Source organism: Gallus gallus, chromosome 27 (genome assembly GCF_016699485.2).
Source record: "Gallus gallus isolate bGalGal1 chromosome 27, bGalGal1.mat.broiler.GRCg7b, whole genome shotgun sequence".
NCBI lineage: Eukaryota > Metazoa > Chordata > Aves > Galliformes > Phasianidae > Gallus > Gallus gallus.
Window position 1 is genome coordinate 1,294,978 of NC_052558.1, and position 17,196 is coordinate 1,312,173.

Sequence of the window (17,196 nt, forward strand, 5' to 3'; positions counted from 1 at the left end):
ACCCACAGATTTCATCCCCATGCCACATACCAAACGGAAGGAGCGCAGCACGGAGAGCCCCTGCACATTGGCCAGCCCCAGCTCCACCAGGCTCAGCGTGACGATGATGCTGTCAAAGATGTTCCAGCCCTGCTGGAAGTACTCGTAGGGGTCCAGAGCAATGAGCTTCAGCACCATCTCTGCCGTGAAGATCCCCGTGAACACCTGTGGGGAACATGGCAGTCTTGGTCTGCTTGTAAGTCAGTGCCAAGCTTCTGTGTGGGGTGGGCAGCACCTCATTTTGGGGGAAATACCCAAATTGAAATGAGGTATTTCCCCCGAATTGAGCATTTTGTCCCATTGGGTTCAGCTCTTATTGGTTACCACCTCCCAGTATGGATGGTGGGGAGCAGTGGTGACTGCTTCTGGAAAAGGGTGGGAATTAAAACCAGAATTCTAATTGGCGAAGGAATCCCCTTCTGTCACAAGGATTCCCAGCACCATGAACTAGAATGATACGGGACTGTGGAACAGCTGAGCCAGCTCCTACACATCACTTTTCCTGGGACCACAACAGCTCTGAGCATTATCACATTACTCCAGGGCGATATCAGCGATGTGACAATTAGTGTCCTCAGTTGAATTGCACGGAGTGGCATGCAGAGAGGGCAAATTTCACCCTGGGCGTGGGTCATGGGGTGGATTCTCCCACCAGCATCCCAGGAGCTGCCCCCATCGCATCCCATTGTGTGCATCAGAACTGCTTGTCCCGCTCCCAGCCCCATTGGCTTCCCCAGTCCCACTGGTTCTGTACACATCCAGAAATCACCACCGTCCCCAGGAAGAAGCTGGAGCTGTTTTTTTGCAGCGTGACCGTGCTTCGAGCAACAGCCAATTAATCCCCTTTTATTTCCTGAATGAAACCAGAGACAAAGCAGCTATGTGCTGAGCATGTGTCACCAGCATGCCTGTGTGCAGAGAGGTCCCAGCAGGTGCTGGAGCAGGGCAAGGTGGTAGGAGGGAGGCTGCAGCCCTCCCTCTTCTCTTCCCCAGCCCTTGGATGGGTTTGCCAAACCAACCAGGCACCTCTTGGACTTGTCCCACCAGCAGATTGCATGCAGCTGAAAGCTGCCCGCTGGTGGTGGTTTGGGGGCTGTGGCTCAAAGCAAGGAAGGAGGGGGTGGTGGTCTCTGCCTACCAGGTTCCCCACGGTCAGCACGTTCTCAAACTCCTCTGTCATGGGGTAGTGCTCCATGGCCATGAACAGCGTGTTGAGCACGATGCAGATGGTGATGCCCAGGTCCACGAAGGGGTCCATCACCACCAGCTTGACAAATTGCTTCAGCTTCAGCCACGGATAGCAGCAGTCCCACACCAGGAACGTGTGGGCAAATTTGTACCACCAGGACGGGCACTTCTGGTGAGCTTCCTCCAGCTCTGAGGGCAGGAAGGAAAACTGAAATCAGCGTGAGCTTCCCCTGTCCTCCTCTGGGTGGGAAAACCCATTCCTGGGAGCTCCCACCCCTGGAGTTGTTCAGCTTGGATGGTGCCCTGAGCAGCTTGATGGGGTGGGGGGCACTCAGCCCAGGGCAGAGTGTGGGACTGGGGAGGGTTTTGAGGTCCCTTCCAACCCAACTGTGCTGTGATACTCTGGTTATACAATTTTTAAGGTCCCTCCCAAACCAACCATGCCGTGATTCCATGGTTCTACAATCCTTAATGACCCTTCCTACCCAACCATGCTGTGATTCCATGACTTTACGATCTTTAAGGTCTCTTCCAACCCAAGCCCAAAATGCAGCCAGGCCATACCTTCCATGGTGTTGGAGATGACGCTGACGGCACTCCCCACCCTCTTCTCAAGCCCTGGCCCATCTTGATTGCCCACAGTGAGGTGGTTGGAGTCTGATTTCTCTGTCTCGTTGGCTGGGTTGAACTAGAGGAGAGGAGGACACATAGGTGAACAAGTATTGAATGCACTTAGAGGCTGAGAAGACAAAAGGGTCATGGTCTAGAGACCTTGGGTGCAACATAGAGCTGCAGGAGGATTGGTAGGACCAGCGGGCACTTCTAAAGGATGTGGGGGTTGTGTTGGGTCACGGCAGGGGCAGAGCACGTACTTCGATCACCGTGGCGGAGCGCTGCAGCACAACCTTGGGGACCACCTGCCCATTGCAGTCCTTTGCCTTGTCCTGGTCGCTGTTCAGATCCGAGTCGCTCTTCTTCCCGGCCGCGCTGCTGTGCAGGGAACTGCTGCTGGACTGCCTGTCCTGCAACTGCAGCAACCACATCTCCATCACTGCAGTCTGAACTTCCCAAAACCTCACATGTTTTGAATTTGGGCAGGGTGAATAATTCACAAGGGCATAACTGTGTGGTGAGTGGGTGTGGTGGTGATGGGACAGCGGTTGGATCCGATGATCTTAGTGGTCTTTTCCAACCTCAATGACTCTATGAGCGGGCATGGTGGTGATGGGTTGGGGTTGGACGTGATGATCCTAGAGGACTTTTCCAACCTCAATGATTCCATAATTCTATGTTTCTATGTAAAACCTCTGATTTCTGTCTTGTGGAGAACATTAATCTTTGTAATACGCTTTCATTCCAAATGAGTAAGAGAAGCACTTGTCATACGCCCAAACTCTTACAAGGACACCAGGACTCAGGCAAGATGCTGAAGTATTCTGTTTCCAGTGTTGGCCAAAAGCAAATGGTTTGCTAATTCATTTAACTTTGCTGCAGCCACCCTATTTCCCTTGTGTGCTTCTTTCCTACCCTGACTGCAATCTGCACATGCAGACGCTCTGCCAGACTTTCTGCTCTTGATGTGCTGTACTGGGACCGATTATTCTGATGCCTGCCTTGTTCCTCACCTCCTTTCAGTCTGATCTGCATGTTGTGTGCTGCACCTCTCTGCTGCCTCCCAGTGCTCCCTGTGTCGGTCTTTAGATGTGGAAATTAAAATCTTTTCAGCCTATTTTTTCCATGCATGTATCAACTTTTGGATTCAGCTGGTGACCCCAAATAGTTACTCAGTTATCATTTTTAGTTGGTTGAGAGCAAGCAGGACTTATCCCTGGATTTTACACAATTAGGAATATCACTATGTGTGTCTCTGCCTCTCCCTTTCTCCCCTCATTCTAACCGTCCTTCACTGAGACCTTCTTCCTTCCCACCAACCTGCTTTTCCTGCTCCTCCTGGTGCTTCTTCAGCTGCTCCATGAGCTGCTGGAACTCCTCCTCCTTCTGCTGTGCTTCCAGCATCGTGGCATCATTTTGCTCTGCGTAGGCCATGGCCACCACGGCCAGGATGAGGTTGATGAGGTAGAAGGAACCCAGGAATATAACCACCACGAAGAAGATCATGTACGTTTTCCCTGCTGCACGTAGTGTCTGTGGGAAGAGGAAGCACGAGCCGTCACACCTTGGCACAATGTGATGCTTCCAAAGAAACGTCTTGCAGTGGTTGGTCAAGTCTGGCACTGTGTTCCTACCGGTCATGGGAGGAAGATGAGACTTTGCTCCCATCTCCCCAAGTGGTGCTCATTGCCCAACTGACCTTCCTGCAGCTCACGGCTTTGGGTTGGGGATGGGATGAATGGGCTGAGATCTTGGCAAACCCAACTGCACTGCTCAGTGCCAGCTGGAGGCTCAAGGTGGGACTGGTAACTCCTCATGGCCTTGCGCTGCTGTATCTCAGGTCCCACCCTTGGGGCACACTCTAACTCTGGATTAGGGAATAATCATCTCCAGAGGACACACATAGCCTTCAGTCTTGCTTTCCTGACCTAACCAGCCCTGGACTGAGGGATTGAACCCACTATCGAGAGGAAAACTGGAATTTCATGTAAATTCTGCCTGTAGGATGTCCAGGAGGAGAGTTTTCCCCCTTACTCTCTGCATTATCTCAAGCCAGAACTACACTAAATACTTCTGTAACTCCCTAGTTTCCATAATACACCACAGAGGGGAGCTGGGTGAGAGCAATGCCCCATCCATGTCTTGTCCCTCAGCCACGGGTCAAAGTCCAATGAGTTTCCAATCCAGTGACTTTTTACGAGGCCACGGGCAGCACTGAAATGGTAGAACTCTCATGTGAACAGTGAATACACAAAATAAGGGGAATGAAATAGAAGTCACAGGCAGTCCCTGAGGAGCTCAGCCATGCACCCACCCCCTGTGGTCCCACTGGCACCTACCAGCTGGAAGAGGTTCTCCCAGAAGTCCTGTGTCATGAGGCGGAAGAGGGAGAGGAAAGCCCAGCTGAAGGTGTCGTAGCTGGTGTAGCCATAGTTGGGGTTCCTGCCCGCCTTCATGCACTCATACCCCTCTGGGCACTTCCTAGAATCAAAGGAATTGATTCAATTCAATTGAATCAATCACTTCCTAGAATCCTGTCAAAGGGCAGATGGCATCAGTCCCTGTCACCGCCCCACGCGTGCCCACAGCCTGTGGAATGGTTGGGGTTGGGAGGAACCCTTAAAGATCCGCTTTTCTGGGGCATCTTTCAGTAGATCCTATCACTCAAAGCCTCTTCCCACCCAACTTTGGACGCTTCTCATGGTGGGGGCTTCCAGTGATGGAGCACCTGCACTCAACTCCAGTTGTTCCATCCCGTGGTGGGAATGCTTGGCAGGAGAACACCCAATTGGGTGCACATGGGATGGTTGGGTTGCACAGTGGTCCTGCAGAGACCCACCCAGAGGGGACCACTGCACTCACCCAGCATCGCTGCTGTTCCCACAGAGCAGGGCATCGAGCGCTCCGTCCAGAAAGTAGAAATTTGCTTCACAGTTGGGGAAAAAGCAAGACATGGGAAAAGTAAATAAACATGGATATAGATTTTAGAGCTCTTGGCAGTTCTCGCTGTCAGAGTAGCTATCCCATGTCCCAGAGCTGGGCTCTCTCCTCCCTGTTGGCTTTGCTCTCTGCATTGCACTGCTTATCCCCAGCTCCAGAGGCCTCGTGGCATTGCTTCACCTGCCCAACTGGATGGCTGCAAGCCCACTGAGGGCTGGGAATGGCCAAGTGGGTCAGCGCTCCTGGGAAGGTGGGTTAGCAAAGCTTATCCCAGGAGCACAGGGATGGTAGGGGTCCAAAAACATGGGGAAAGGGCCCATGGCCATCGCCTTCCTCCTGCTGCTCAGGTGATACACATTCAGCCTGGCCCCAAGAGCTGCCAGCCCAAATACACGCCCCCAGTGTGTTGTTGCTATTTGTGCTGTGCTCATTAGATCCCATATATTGAATTTGCACCCCTGCAAAGAAGCCTTCCTGTAACTGATGCTTACTTCCCCAACAGGGTGAAGGAGCTCAGCCCAGATGTAACCCGACCTTCTCCTGAGCACTGAGTGCCCAAAATGGGTCATGAAACATCTCCTTAGAGACAGTCCCTGGAGTGCAGCTTGCTCAAGGCAAGTCTGCATTCGATCTGTGACCCCGAATGGATTTTTCCAACACAATATTGCTTTTGGATGCTGCCTCCTGCTTTGGGCTTTTGTGTTTGGGTCTGGCTAGTGGTCAGATTGATTACACAAGGTGAGGAGTTCAAAGGCAGAGCCTATTTTTGGGGCTGAGCTTTCCCCAGGCTTGGGGGCCAAGAGGGTGTTGATGGAAGAAAAAAAAAGAATAAAGCCACAATTACTCAGAAATCTCTAAGAAAACATCAATTAAAGGCAAATGGAAGCCTCCCTGGCAGATTTAATGCTATATTTAAAATTTCATGTAGTGTTAAAAAAAACGAGCCAAACAAGAATAAACTACCACACTTTTTTGGGCTTTTTTCCCTGGCATTTTTCCATCTGTCCACCCCCTGAGTTTGCACAACCCCTGATTCACCCACTAGCCGTATCCTCTTGCAAAACCCAAATCCTATTGAAGCACCTCAACGGGAAGACCCATGGGAACAGACCGTCTTGGTCAGAACTCATTGGAACAAACAGTCCTGGTCAGACACGGAGGAAGAATGGGGTAAGTTGAAAACCATGGTGGTGTGTGAGTGGAGAATGGGAGCAGTGAGTCCTTACCTTCATCGTTGATGTAGGCTTCGAAATCGAAGGTGCTGTTGCCGGTGAAGTTGCCATCAATGCCATCGGTGAAGTTGCCGTAGAGCGTTGCGTTGGCCAATGTGGTGTTGTCCAGCCCAAAGTCCCCCATCAGAGTGTCATTGAGGGGCGGCCACCGCACGCACTTGTGCCGGAGGTTCCCCATGAAGAGCTGGAGGCCGATGAGGGCGAAGACGCTCAGGCAGAAGACAGTGAGGATCATGACGTCCGAGAGCTTCTTCACCGACTGTATCAGCGCTCCGACAATCGTCTTCAGCCCTGGGATGGGATCAGCCCTACTGAGCTACCTGCTCATCTACTGATCATAGAGGATGTGCTACGGTGCTTCCCAAAGCTCTGGAGTTGGTAGGGACACGGGTATCCCCATTTTCACCCCATGGACCCAGACCTCACATATGAATGGGCAACGTCCCTTTCACAGCAGGGCAGCCACCTGTCTCCACGCCTTGACCTGGGCATCACAACTCAGAGCCCATCCTTGCTGGCAGCCAGCCATTCCTTTTGTCTTTATGCTTTTCCCAAACACCACAATTTAGCTGCTTTTCAGCCCCAAACTGCTGAACAGACCACACAACATAGCTCACGGGGCAGCAATTCGCTAACCCGACTGGATGATGCCATGCACCGCTCTGAGCTTTGGCTGCACAGAAACCCCCATGACCCCAAACCCCGACATGTGCTGTCCTACAGGCAGCCGGGAGCCAGCTGGCCCCTTCCAGAGAAACCCTCCGGCATTCGAGCAGAGGGGATGGAAGTGACAGTTTGCATTAAGCACCGGGATTAACTCACTTCCTCTGCAGACGGCGGCGGACTTTTGACGAGGAATTGTCTGCATGGGTGATGGGTGACACCGGGACATCCTGACATTGAGCTTCAGGCAGCTCAGAGCAGTGTGCATGGAGGCACATCCCTGAAGACGTGGGATTTTTAGCCCTGTTGTTCCCCATCTGCCCAAGCTATTTAGGTAAAATCCTGTTCTCCCAGGGCTCGTCTATGTTGGGAAAATGATTAGGGCCACCCTTCAAAACCAGCTTATTTTTGCAGCTGCTATTTCTGCAGAGCCTCCTGGGGGGGAAGCCATGCCAGAAATAAGAGCCCTGGGACTAAGAACGAAGTGCACTTTTTCCCAAAGCACAATTTTTAGCTTGTTTGATGAAGGAAATATAAAATTATTCAAATAGGAAGCCCAGAGATCTGGAAGATACAGGGACACAAAGTGAGTGGGATGATAAATTGCCATTTCAGTTTTATCTTACACTCCCTTCAGGGGTCTGACCTGTTGTTTCCGTGTCCACGTGGGGTCTTGAAATGGTACCAGATTTGGGAAGCACCCCTCAGAGCTATTTGGTAACGTGCCCCTAATGCTGCAGGATGGATATTTGGGGTTGGTGTTAAATGCTCACCACTTGCACTAAGAGCCATTAAATATCCCAGTCCAGCAATGGGGAGAAAGCTGCATTTATGGCCACAAAGACTGAGGAGACTGTAAGGATCATATTAAATGGGGCCATAAACCCAAGGAAGCATCCCCAAGAAGCCCTAAAAACACCATGTCTGGCTGGAGAGAAGCTTTTGCTGATGAAACAATGAGTGAGCACAGCTAATTGCCCCACCTGGTATCACTGTGATGGTTTTCAAGGCCCGGAGGACACGGAAGGTTCTGAGAGCAGAGATGTTCCCCAGGTCCACAAACTCAGTGATGTAGCTGCGGGATGGCAGAGGAGAGGGTATGAATGTCACCCCACACTGTCCCCAAAGTCCCCAGGGTCCCCAGGGTCCCACTGCACTCACGCCATAGAGATGACCATGAAGTCCAGCCAATTCCACGGGTCACGCAGGAATGTAAAGTCATCGATGCAGAAACCTCTTGACAGTATCTTGATGAGGGACTCGAAGGTGTATATTCCAGTGAAGGTGTATCTAAAATGGGAATGGTGACTCAGGGGATGCTCAGTGGGGGAGGTTCTCCCATAACCTCCACTCAGCGGAGTGAGCTGGCACATCTCACCACCTATGGTGACAGTCCTTCACCACCTCTGACTGCTATCAATGCACTATCAGCACTTTTTTTCTCTTTAAACCCTTCTCAGCCCTATTGTGGAGAACTGCAGAAAAAAAAAAAAATGATACGTTTTTTCCCTTCCCTTCAGATTTTGGGCAACTCTGAAGCACTTCTCTCTGCAATGCCTGATGCAGAGCATGGATGTCCCTTCCTAAACGGGGACATTTAGGATGGAGAAGTCCACCATCACCTCCCAAGGACACTTCTGCTGCTCTGAAGGGTGCCTGGATCCCAACAGGCCTGTTGCAGCCTTGGTCCCATCCCTTCAGGCTAGGATGTCCCCCCATGTCCAGCAGGGACTTACTCCACGTTCTTGGACCACGCCGGGGGGTTGCTCAGTGTCATAAACACACAGTTGGTTAAAATGGTGATCATGATGAACATGCTGAATAATTTACAGTCTGGTCAAGGAGAACTGCTGTGGCTGCTGCCTAGACTCCCCCTTCTCATGGGTAGGAAGCCAAGAACCTCTTGGCTTGGAAGGCTTGGATGTCAGCTTAGGAAGCTTCACCATATATGGGTGTCCTCCTTGTTCCAAGCAAAATGATGCTAGGACAGCTTTTGGTGGTTGCCACTAAGGTGCCCCAGACCTTCAGGCACCCACTCCTTGGGAAGGGACAAAAGCTCTAGCTCTGGATCCTGGTCACGGGGGTGACCAACCCAATGAAAATTACTGATGACACCACCAGAACCGCCCCCCCCCCCCCCCCCCCAGCTCTCCTCCTCTCCCCTTCCAGCATCAGGACTGAAGCAAGGATATGAATGGATGAGCACTTTGATGGCTCCTCTCCGGATGGGGTTGAAGGGCCCCAGCAGGTAGAGCGCAGGAGTTGCAGAGAAGCGGAAGATGGATTTCCCTTTGTTGAGGACTATGAATGTCTGCAGAGAGAAGAGAGGTGGGACACAAATTGACACAACTCCATGGATAAAGTGATGCCTTTAGAAGCGCATATTTTGAATCTCCAGAGGCCGGAGAACAGGACAAGGAAGGGATGCTCTGCTTCAGAGGAGAAGGAACCAAACTAACGTGGAGCTTTGGCTCACCAAGATGGGCTCAGATGGGACCCAGAGGCATGGATGGAAGAAGGAGGGGTTCATGCTCTGAGTTTTTTGGGGTCTTGCACCGAACACCCATGGGCTAAGCACTGTCCCTCACCTTCTTATCCTTGTAGAAAGGGTCCAGGTCCTCCAGGGGGGTCCCGATGAGCTCCAAGGGGGGATCCCCGTAGATGAGGGGCAGGTTCTTGCCAGCCTCCAGGTCACTGCTGGGCTTGAGCTCCTCTTCCTCGGGCATCTCCACCTGCTGCTTCTTTAGCTTGAGTGCCTCTGCCTCGGCGATGCGCTGCTCGATGGCAGCCAGCGAGGCAGGGGTGAAAGGGCGCAGGTTTTCGGGGCCCGGGATGTACGGCAGGCCGGCCATGCTCTCATTCTGCTTGCGGGACGCCTGCGCCCGACCTGCTGGGGAGAGCGGCGCTCAGAAAGTGGTGCTGGTTGGGAACAATGGGGACTTTTACAAGGTTGGTTTTTGAAGATGGGTGATGCCCAATGAGGACAGTGAGGGCATCTATGAGCTTGGTGATGGAAAGTTTTTGGTTGGCTTTTGCAGTTGGCTTTCTTCCGGCCAACAGCTCCAGAACCATTGAAATCACGAGAAAAATGCTTGGGTTGCATGCAGACATTGCACCCAAATAGACACATCTGGGTTGCACACACCCTGCCTCCCCCTTCCCCTCCCAAAGCCAACCGAAAAGCATCATCACACTGCCTTTCTCCTGGGCGCTGCACCAGCTGGCTCATTAGACATGTAATTTCACAACCAAGGTTGCTCAACAAAATCAAACACCTTCAGCACCAGTGGCACCGCTCCAGCTCTTTGCAACGTGTTGCAAAGGATCAAAGCTTTCCTCTTACATGTAAGCAAGAGCTTCCTCGGCCAGAAGACCTCAGTTCTGGTGGTCGGTGGTCATTTCCCAGCACCTATCCATGGTAGGAATGTGAGTGTCCTACAGCACCGCATGGCTCTGCTCTGGAGGGGGAGGAGCTGAAGTCGTATTTTGAGCTAAAATAAGCAAGAATGGCATGTTCTTACAGAAAAGTTCTCCATGCCAGAATTGGGTGGGCCGTTTGAGAGAGGTAAGGGTGGCCCCACTGAAAAGCAGAGCATCAGAAAGAGACAAGGTGGGGAGCAGGTGGTGGTGGCACCCAGGAGCTGTTGCCCCCCAGCTCAATAAATCCAACTCACAGAAAACCCAACCCAAGTCATTCTATCATTCTATGAAATAGGAAAATTCAGTCTGAATGAGCAGTGCTGCCCAGAGCAGAATCCTGATGTTCTGGGGAGGGTGAGGCAAGGGATGCATCCCCTCCCCAAGATGAGCATCCCACCGACCAGCAACACCTTGAGCATCGCCCCCTCTGCACTCCAATGCTTTATGCAGTGCTACGGAGCAGCTGACCCTGAAAGAGTGTTAGGATCAATACTCCTCATACCCCAACCCCGAACCGCCCTGCTGGATGCTGAGAGCTGAAAACCCTTTGTAATTAAGGAGAACATTTATAGGTCCGTTGGGAACAGACCCTTGGTGCATAGTATTGATGTGTTCCTACAGTGATTACAAAACCCAGCGATAAAAGCAAAGGCGAAGGGGGGTATTGATTTCACATCGCTGCAGATGGCTGCATTTTAGGAACTGCCACGTTCCCTTGCTGTTGCTGAACTGCATCTCATTGTGCAAAATGGATTTCCTTCTGCCAAAGGCTGCTATCCCCGCAGCGGTGGCACAGCGCCGGGGCTCTTCGTGATCAGCCTCGACCCAGTGATGTTGTGATGCAGCTTCCAAATGCTGCTGGTAGAGGGATGGATCTATACCAACCCTACAACAAACCCTACAAGTGCACAGGGTGCTGCACGGCCCACGTCCTGCCCCATAGAACCCACAGCACAGCCCTATCCCCTGAGTGCAGTGCCGGCGGAGGCGGCCGAGCCTCCAGCTGCTGCCGGCCATCACGCTTGGGGTCGGGTTTCCGCAGCCCCATGACTCTGCTCATTCCTCCCTGCTGGGAGCCGGGGCAGGAGGGGAATGTGTGTGCACAGCCCCAGCTTTACTTTAGGCCCTATGTTTGCTTTTTACTGGGCTGAACGCATTGCACCGCTATAGGGTAGGAAAGGAAGACGCTGGGGCTAAGCAGGAGGTCCTCCAAAGGAATGCTGTTGTGTTCATTTGGGGTCTGTTCCTCTGAAGCCCCCAGGCCCACCATTCCCTCTGGGAATGCCCAGAGGTGCAAGACTTTAGCTACATCCAAGATCTGAAGCTCCTGCATTGGAGCCATTGGTTGGACTCCATGATCCCTACGCATCCCTTCCAATTCAGGGTATTCACTGATTCTGTGGTCAATCTCTGCTTCCCAGAAGAGAAGGGATCAAATGCAGACCTACGCTCCTGCCCCAGTGAACCCATGCCCCACGCTGGTGTGGGGCTGGCAGAGGGGCCCTACCTGGGGGCACTGCCAGCCTCTGGCATCTGGGTTACTCTGGGGCCAGGCCCACCACCTTGGGATCAGAGGAAAATGCTCCACAAGACTTCTTTTCTCCAGAGATAAACGTTGGTTTGATGGGACACCAGTGCCTCTGTGACAGCACCTACAGTGCTCCTACAGGGATAAAACCACCCCAGTGCCTGAGGCATGGTGTACACAGCTCATCAGAGGCGGATAGAGCCTCAAGTCCAAGAAGAACACCAACCTACACGGCCATCAGCAAGTGTAAAGCAGCTTCCTTCACCAAAGTGCTGCTCAGCCAACTGCATAACATCAGGGGCATCCCTGCAGCGGGGATTAGCAGGAGAACAGTTAGCTCATGCCCCGACACAGCGAGCAGCCAGCTCTGCCCACGTGTGGAGCTGTGAGAAATTGATGCTGGGGGATGGAGGCAAGCCAGCACCTGGCAGCTGAAGGGCGGCGGGATGGAAAGCAGAGCCTTCCATGCACCAACACTACATGACACAACCCAACCCAACATGGGATGATACAACATGACATGCGACAACATGACACAAGACAACACTACACAACACAACATGACACAAGACAATGTGACACAGGACAACACGACACGGCACAACACAACATGACACAATGCCATGACACAACGTAACATGAAATGACACAACATGACACAACACAGCATAGAACAACACATGACACAACGCAACATGATGCAATACCACGACACAACGTAACATGAAACGGCACGTGACACAACGCAACATGCAACAACTCATGACACGAAGCAACACAACACACCACACCACAACCTAACTCACTCCAACACAACCCAACCCAACCCAACACAGCACAACACAATACAAGCCAACACAAACCAACTCAACATAGCACAAAACAATCCAATGCAAAACAACATAACCCAACCCAATACAATCCAACACAATCCAATCCAGCACAACCCAACCTAACACAACACAACCCAACCTAACACAATCCAACACAACATAACCCAATCCAATCCAATCCAGCACAACACAACCACAGCCCAACACAACCCTGCAGGACCCCTTCCTTACTGCCTGCACGCCAAAACCAGCTGAGAACCCAGGAGCTGACTCTGTCCCTCGCTCATTTATCCCCATCTGGGGGTGCAGGGTGAGGTGGAAGCTGCAGTGGGGACCAGATGTGGGGTTCAGGGATGAGCAGAAAGCAGCAGAGGGCAGGGCCAGGCCCCGGCTGGGCAGAGAGAGCCCAAATATCACCAAACCCTCTTGGTCCTGGCTGGGAAGCAGGACCCAGTGCTGTGGTGGCGATGCCATTGTCTACCATGTGCTTTGTTTGTGGATATTTAAGGTTATGATGGTGCTCGAGTGCAATGGGCAACACAGCTCTTTGTTGATGGCTGGAGGAAAGATAATCCGCCAGGTATTGTTTTAAGGATGCCGTGGTTTGAGCAAATCCTGTGGAGTGTGTTTTTGGCAAAAAGAACAAAAACAAAACAAACAAACAAACAAAAAAAAAACAAAAAGGGAAAATTGAGAAATGTTTTATTTTTGCTGGGGACGGTGCAGGGAGCGGGGAGCTCTGCCTGAAGATTTAACGCTGTGCAGAGCAAAGCCCGGAGCTGCGTGAGTGTTTGTGGGATTCTATGAGTTTCCAGCAGCAACTGGGACAAACAGCGCCGCTCCGCCGGGCGAAATGAGCCCATTTATAAACAACTTTATGTCCCTTTCGGTAAGACGATAACGTGCTATTTCAGAGCCTGATGTTTGCTACCCCCAGATATACGGCCGTGCCTCAGTGCTTGGCTGCGACTGCATTACAAAGCTGACCTGGGAAGATATGCAGTGACTCCGCGTTGTTCTCTCGTGAGCGAATGGCTCTCCTGACCCCATTGGGGATGCAGCCCCATCCCAGCTCCCCATGCCCTCGCTCTGTCTGTAGGATGCCCTTTTTGCCAGCATCAAGCTGTGCTTTCCAGAGGTCTTTTCTGGTGTCTGGAAATCCCCACAGGCGATGCTGCCCCAACGCTGCCCTCCCAGTGCTGCTTCGTGGTTTGGTGCATTCCGGAATGCAGGAATGCGGGATGCTTCCAGGCAGCATCTGTCATGCTGGGAGCGGTGCAGCAAAATGGGAGAGCTGCCTTTGGAAAGCAACGCCACGCTCCGCAGTGTCACCGCCACCCCTCGGCTCGGTGGGGACCAACAGAGGTCACCCATTGGACACACAGCAGCACCCGCACCGCTGGGACGGATGCGTGGCCTAATGCAAAAGAGCACGCTGGGTTTTCGGGTGGGATTTTTGCTTCCTTGGGGTGTGCTTTGGGGTAGGGGCTGCCCCTGTTGTGAGGCTCTGAGCAATGGGTGCCAGCGGGGTGATGGGCCCCGTGCAAAGGGTCCCTATGCTTCCCAGCTTGCTCTGCACAGCCAAATCTGTGGCTCTGCCCACCAGCATCCCTCTGCCCTTCCCCACTTGGGACTCACGTACACCACCAGTCCCCCAAATCCAGATATTGCTGTCAAGAGGGGAGCCACTTCCCCTCATGCACCCCACAAAGGGAAGAAGCAAGCCAAGCTTCTGCTTTCTGTCTTGCTCAGGGGAACACACACAGCCCTTCTCACCTCCGCCTGCCCCGTACCCGTGAGCTGTGTGGAAATTAATTTCATGATATCCATTGGTTGCTATCATCCTGTATGGGACACGGGCGCTTTAATGCCCCCACGGTACCTCGATGTACCCGGAGCTGGGGGTGGCACACATAGGCTGCAAGCTGCGAAGTCCTGGGATGCTCTCCTGCCCGCAGATGGAAATAGGAGGTTGCAACATCCCCCAGCAACTGACACTAACCCCGTCCTGCCCGGGCCAGGTGCGGGGTGTCAGCTCATCCCAGAAGGGGTGATGATGAGCACTGCAGGTGCAACGCGTTGGGAATGGGTCCTCAGGGTGGAGATCACACAGGGTTTACAATGCTGTGGTCCCTGCAGCACCTCATCCTAAAGGATACCGATTTCCCCCCATTGGACACCACTGGACCCAAATTAGACCCTCATTGGACCCTCGTGCCCTTATGTCTTGCATTATTCCTCCACCATCACCTACCCCAAAGCACCTTCTGCTTCATGCCTGGCGTTGCTTCTCCCTTCCTACCGCAACTCCAGCAGACTTCGCACAGGAACACACAACCACTGCACAGGGACTCTTTGCCCCTGGCGTGGAAAATGCTCTCCAAATATTAGCACAGCTGAATCTCGTGGGACTCAGCGTCCCTTTCCCAATTCCCATTAAAGTGTCCATTATTACATCAGGGGGTTTTCCTGGAACTGCTCAGAGCATCGCTCCACCACCCACACTTGTAGGGTCGCTTGTAGGGTCTCCATACAACCAAGGACACGCATCCAACCATCCCACTGGTGTTATGCAAGTGATGCTCAGTGATATCCACTATTAATGACTGTGCAACATGTCCCCATATTTTGGCCACATCTTCACGCATTGGTGTGGGCAGAGGACGAATTGCGCCCCATGGGACAGCGGCTGTCACCACGGATGGGGGGACCACGGTGTCTGGCCCCACAAAACGGCCATGGGGAATGCCCCATGCACCAGGAAGGGGGGTTCTCACCCCAAATCAGAGCTGAATCCCACCCTGCTCTCCTGTTTTGTGCAGACTGGGGACGTCCCTGCAGGGACAGCGCCTTCGGAAAGGGGACACTGTGCAGCACCGCAGACCTTTCCTGCAACCTTGGCTTGGCCCAGGCCGGGTTTATATTTAGATCCCCTTATATTTAGGAAGAGAAGCCAGGAGAAAGGCGACTTGGGACTTTTCAGCCACCCCCAACCCTCAAAGCCACCGGACCGCCGGTGTCACCACAGTCACTGCGTCCCAATGCCCTTCTGAGAACCGCCACCCCCCGTCCCCATCTGTTTTTGGCACGGGAGGGGGGGGGGCCCAAAAGCAAAACACCCCACAACACCGACCTCCTGCAGTGGTGCCCCATGGCACAGCCCCAAGAAGAAAGAGGAACCCGGGGCCATGCGAGCCCCTTCCCAGCAGCCTGGTGCTGTCCCAGTGCTGGACCCGGCGCTTACCGTTGGGTGGAAAAAGCGAAATCCCAAGGAGAGACCTTTCGGGGCCAGAATTTCCCTCTCCTTCGGCTCCTTTGGCTCCGCGAGCGCCTGTTGGCAGCGCAGCTGCTGCTGCTGTCAGATGGTCATGAGTGAAACCTGAGGACACGCGGATCCTTCAGGTACCCTCGGCCGTCTCAGCTGTGGCATTCGTCCCCCGCGGCGCCAATCAAGGGGGTGGCAGCGCCCGGCCCCGTTAGCACAGACCCCGGGGTCCATCTGCTCCATTGTGCCCCAAAAAAGGTCCCGGGACCACATCCCTGCGCGATGTGATGCTGCACTCATCCTGCTTCAGCACCTTGTGTCCCCATGTCCCGTGCTGTGCCAGACCCCGAAGTCATATCCAACTCAGGGATGGTGTGAGAAGGCGTCCTGGTGTGTGTGCTGCCTTTCCTGGTGGGTTTTTTGGGTGCTGTTCACATGTTTTGGGGTGCACAGCAGGAGAGGGGGCAGTGAGGAGGGTGCAGAAGGTCCATACCCATCTCATAGAGGTCGGTCCCTTCTGGGGTGCAGCAACCACCTGGCCTGGTCTGAAGGCTCCACGCCACCCTTCTGCTGCCTCTCTGGCCCCAAATGCCCCACCGTGATCTTCCCCAAGCCAATGAGCACCCACCACCAAGGGAAGAACCCCAGCTTTTTACCGAGGGGTTTTCTCCAAGCGAGCAAAGAGCAGCCCCAGTGCACCTGCAGGTGTAGGGCAGGGATGGGGACATCCCCCTGCTGTGACTGCGGGGAGTTTCCTCATGGTGGATCCCAGCCCTACCGCTCCTAGGAAGCCTTCATAATTCTGTGTTTTGCATCGCATGTAGCTCAGAGCAAACCCTACGGGGAGCATGCAAGGATAGGAGCACTGGGATGCGCCCCTGGGAGCTGTGGACACCGCGGGGTGGGCACAGAATGGGGGCTTGGGGTGCCCGGGGGTACCCATGACACTGAAGTGGGTGCCAAATCCAGCAGCGAAAGCGCCTTTGGGGTGGCAGGATGGGATCCGGCGCCAAGCACTGCCCACGGGATCTGTGTGAGGCACATCCCAGAGCGGGGATGGAGATGGGGGCGAAGCTCTGCGGGCGCCCAGCAGTGGGCGGCGAACCCCTTACCTTCCTCTCGTGGTGCTGGGGGGGCACAGTCCTTTGGTGCCGGCAGTCCCGGGACAGCCGTGGGGCCGCTGCGGCTTTGGGGCTGTCCCGTGGATCCGCTGCCACCGCCCGCGGCGTAGGGCCGCAGTGCCACCCACCGGCCCCAAGCAAAACACCCCCCCAAGGCAAAACACCGCCCAGGCTGCATCCCCAGGGAATGGGGATTGATGGATTCAGTGCCATAGGGCAGACCCGGACCCGTTGTGCCACCCCACATAGGCTGCTGTAGGGCATGGTGCATGGAGGGGTGCAGCAGAGCTTTCTGTGCCCCCCATGCCCCCCATGAGCTCTTGCCTTGCAAGCATTGGGGGTACCATGGGTTCAA

The 17,196-nt window shown here is 53.7% G+C and overlaps 1 protein-coding gene across 2 annotated transcripts in view; it reads right to left on the reverse strand.

The window, feature by feature from the left end:
• SCN4A (sodium voltage-gated channel alpha subunit 4) overlaps positions 1–16,904 on the reverse strand; it is a 31,586-nt gene extending 14,682 nt beyond the window's left edge. The window contains exons 1-15 of one of the 2 annotated variants that reach the window (XM_046904370.1): positions 16,833–16,904; positions 15,700–15,834; positions 9,263–9,561; positions 8,867–8,985; positions 8,411–8,500; positions 7,836–7,964; positions 7,658–7,749; positions 6,006–6,302; positions 4,702–4,765; positions 4,179–4,320; positions 3,160–3,372; positions 2,100–2,255; positions 1,792–1,915; positions 1,178–1,416; positions 31–204 (exon numbers count right to left, since the gene is read on the reverse strand). In XM_046904370.1, coding sequence (XP_046760326.1) covers positions 31–204; positions 1,178–1,416; positions 1,792–1,915; positions 2,100–2,255; positions 3,160–3,372; positions 4,179–4,320; positions 4,702–4,765; positions 6,006–6,302; positions 7,658–7,749; positions 7,836–7,964; positions 8,411–8,500; positions 8,867–8,985; positions 9,263–9,526 — 2,103 coding nt within the window. In that variant the 5' untranslated portion in view covers positions 9,527–9,561; positions 15,700–15,834; positions 16,833–16,904. Of the gene's footprint in view, positions 1–30; positions 205–1,177; positions 1,417–1,791; positions 1,916–2,099; positions 2,256–3,159; positions 3,373–4,178; positions 4,321–4,701; positions 4,766–6,005; positions 6,303–7,657; positions 7,750–7,835; positions 7,965–8,410; positions 8,501–8,866; positions 8,986–9,262; positions 9,562–15,699; positions 15,835–16,832 lie in introns of those variants that run through there. The other variant, NM_001389406.2, reaches the window with a different exon arrangement.
• Between the last annotated feature and the right edge of the window lie 292 nt (positions 16,905–17,196).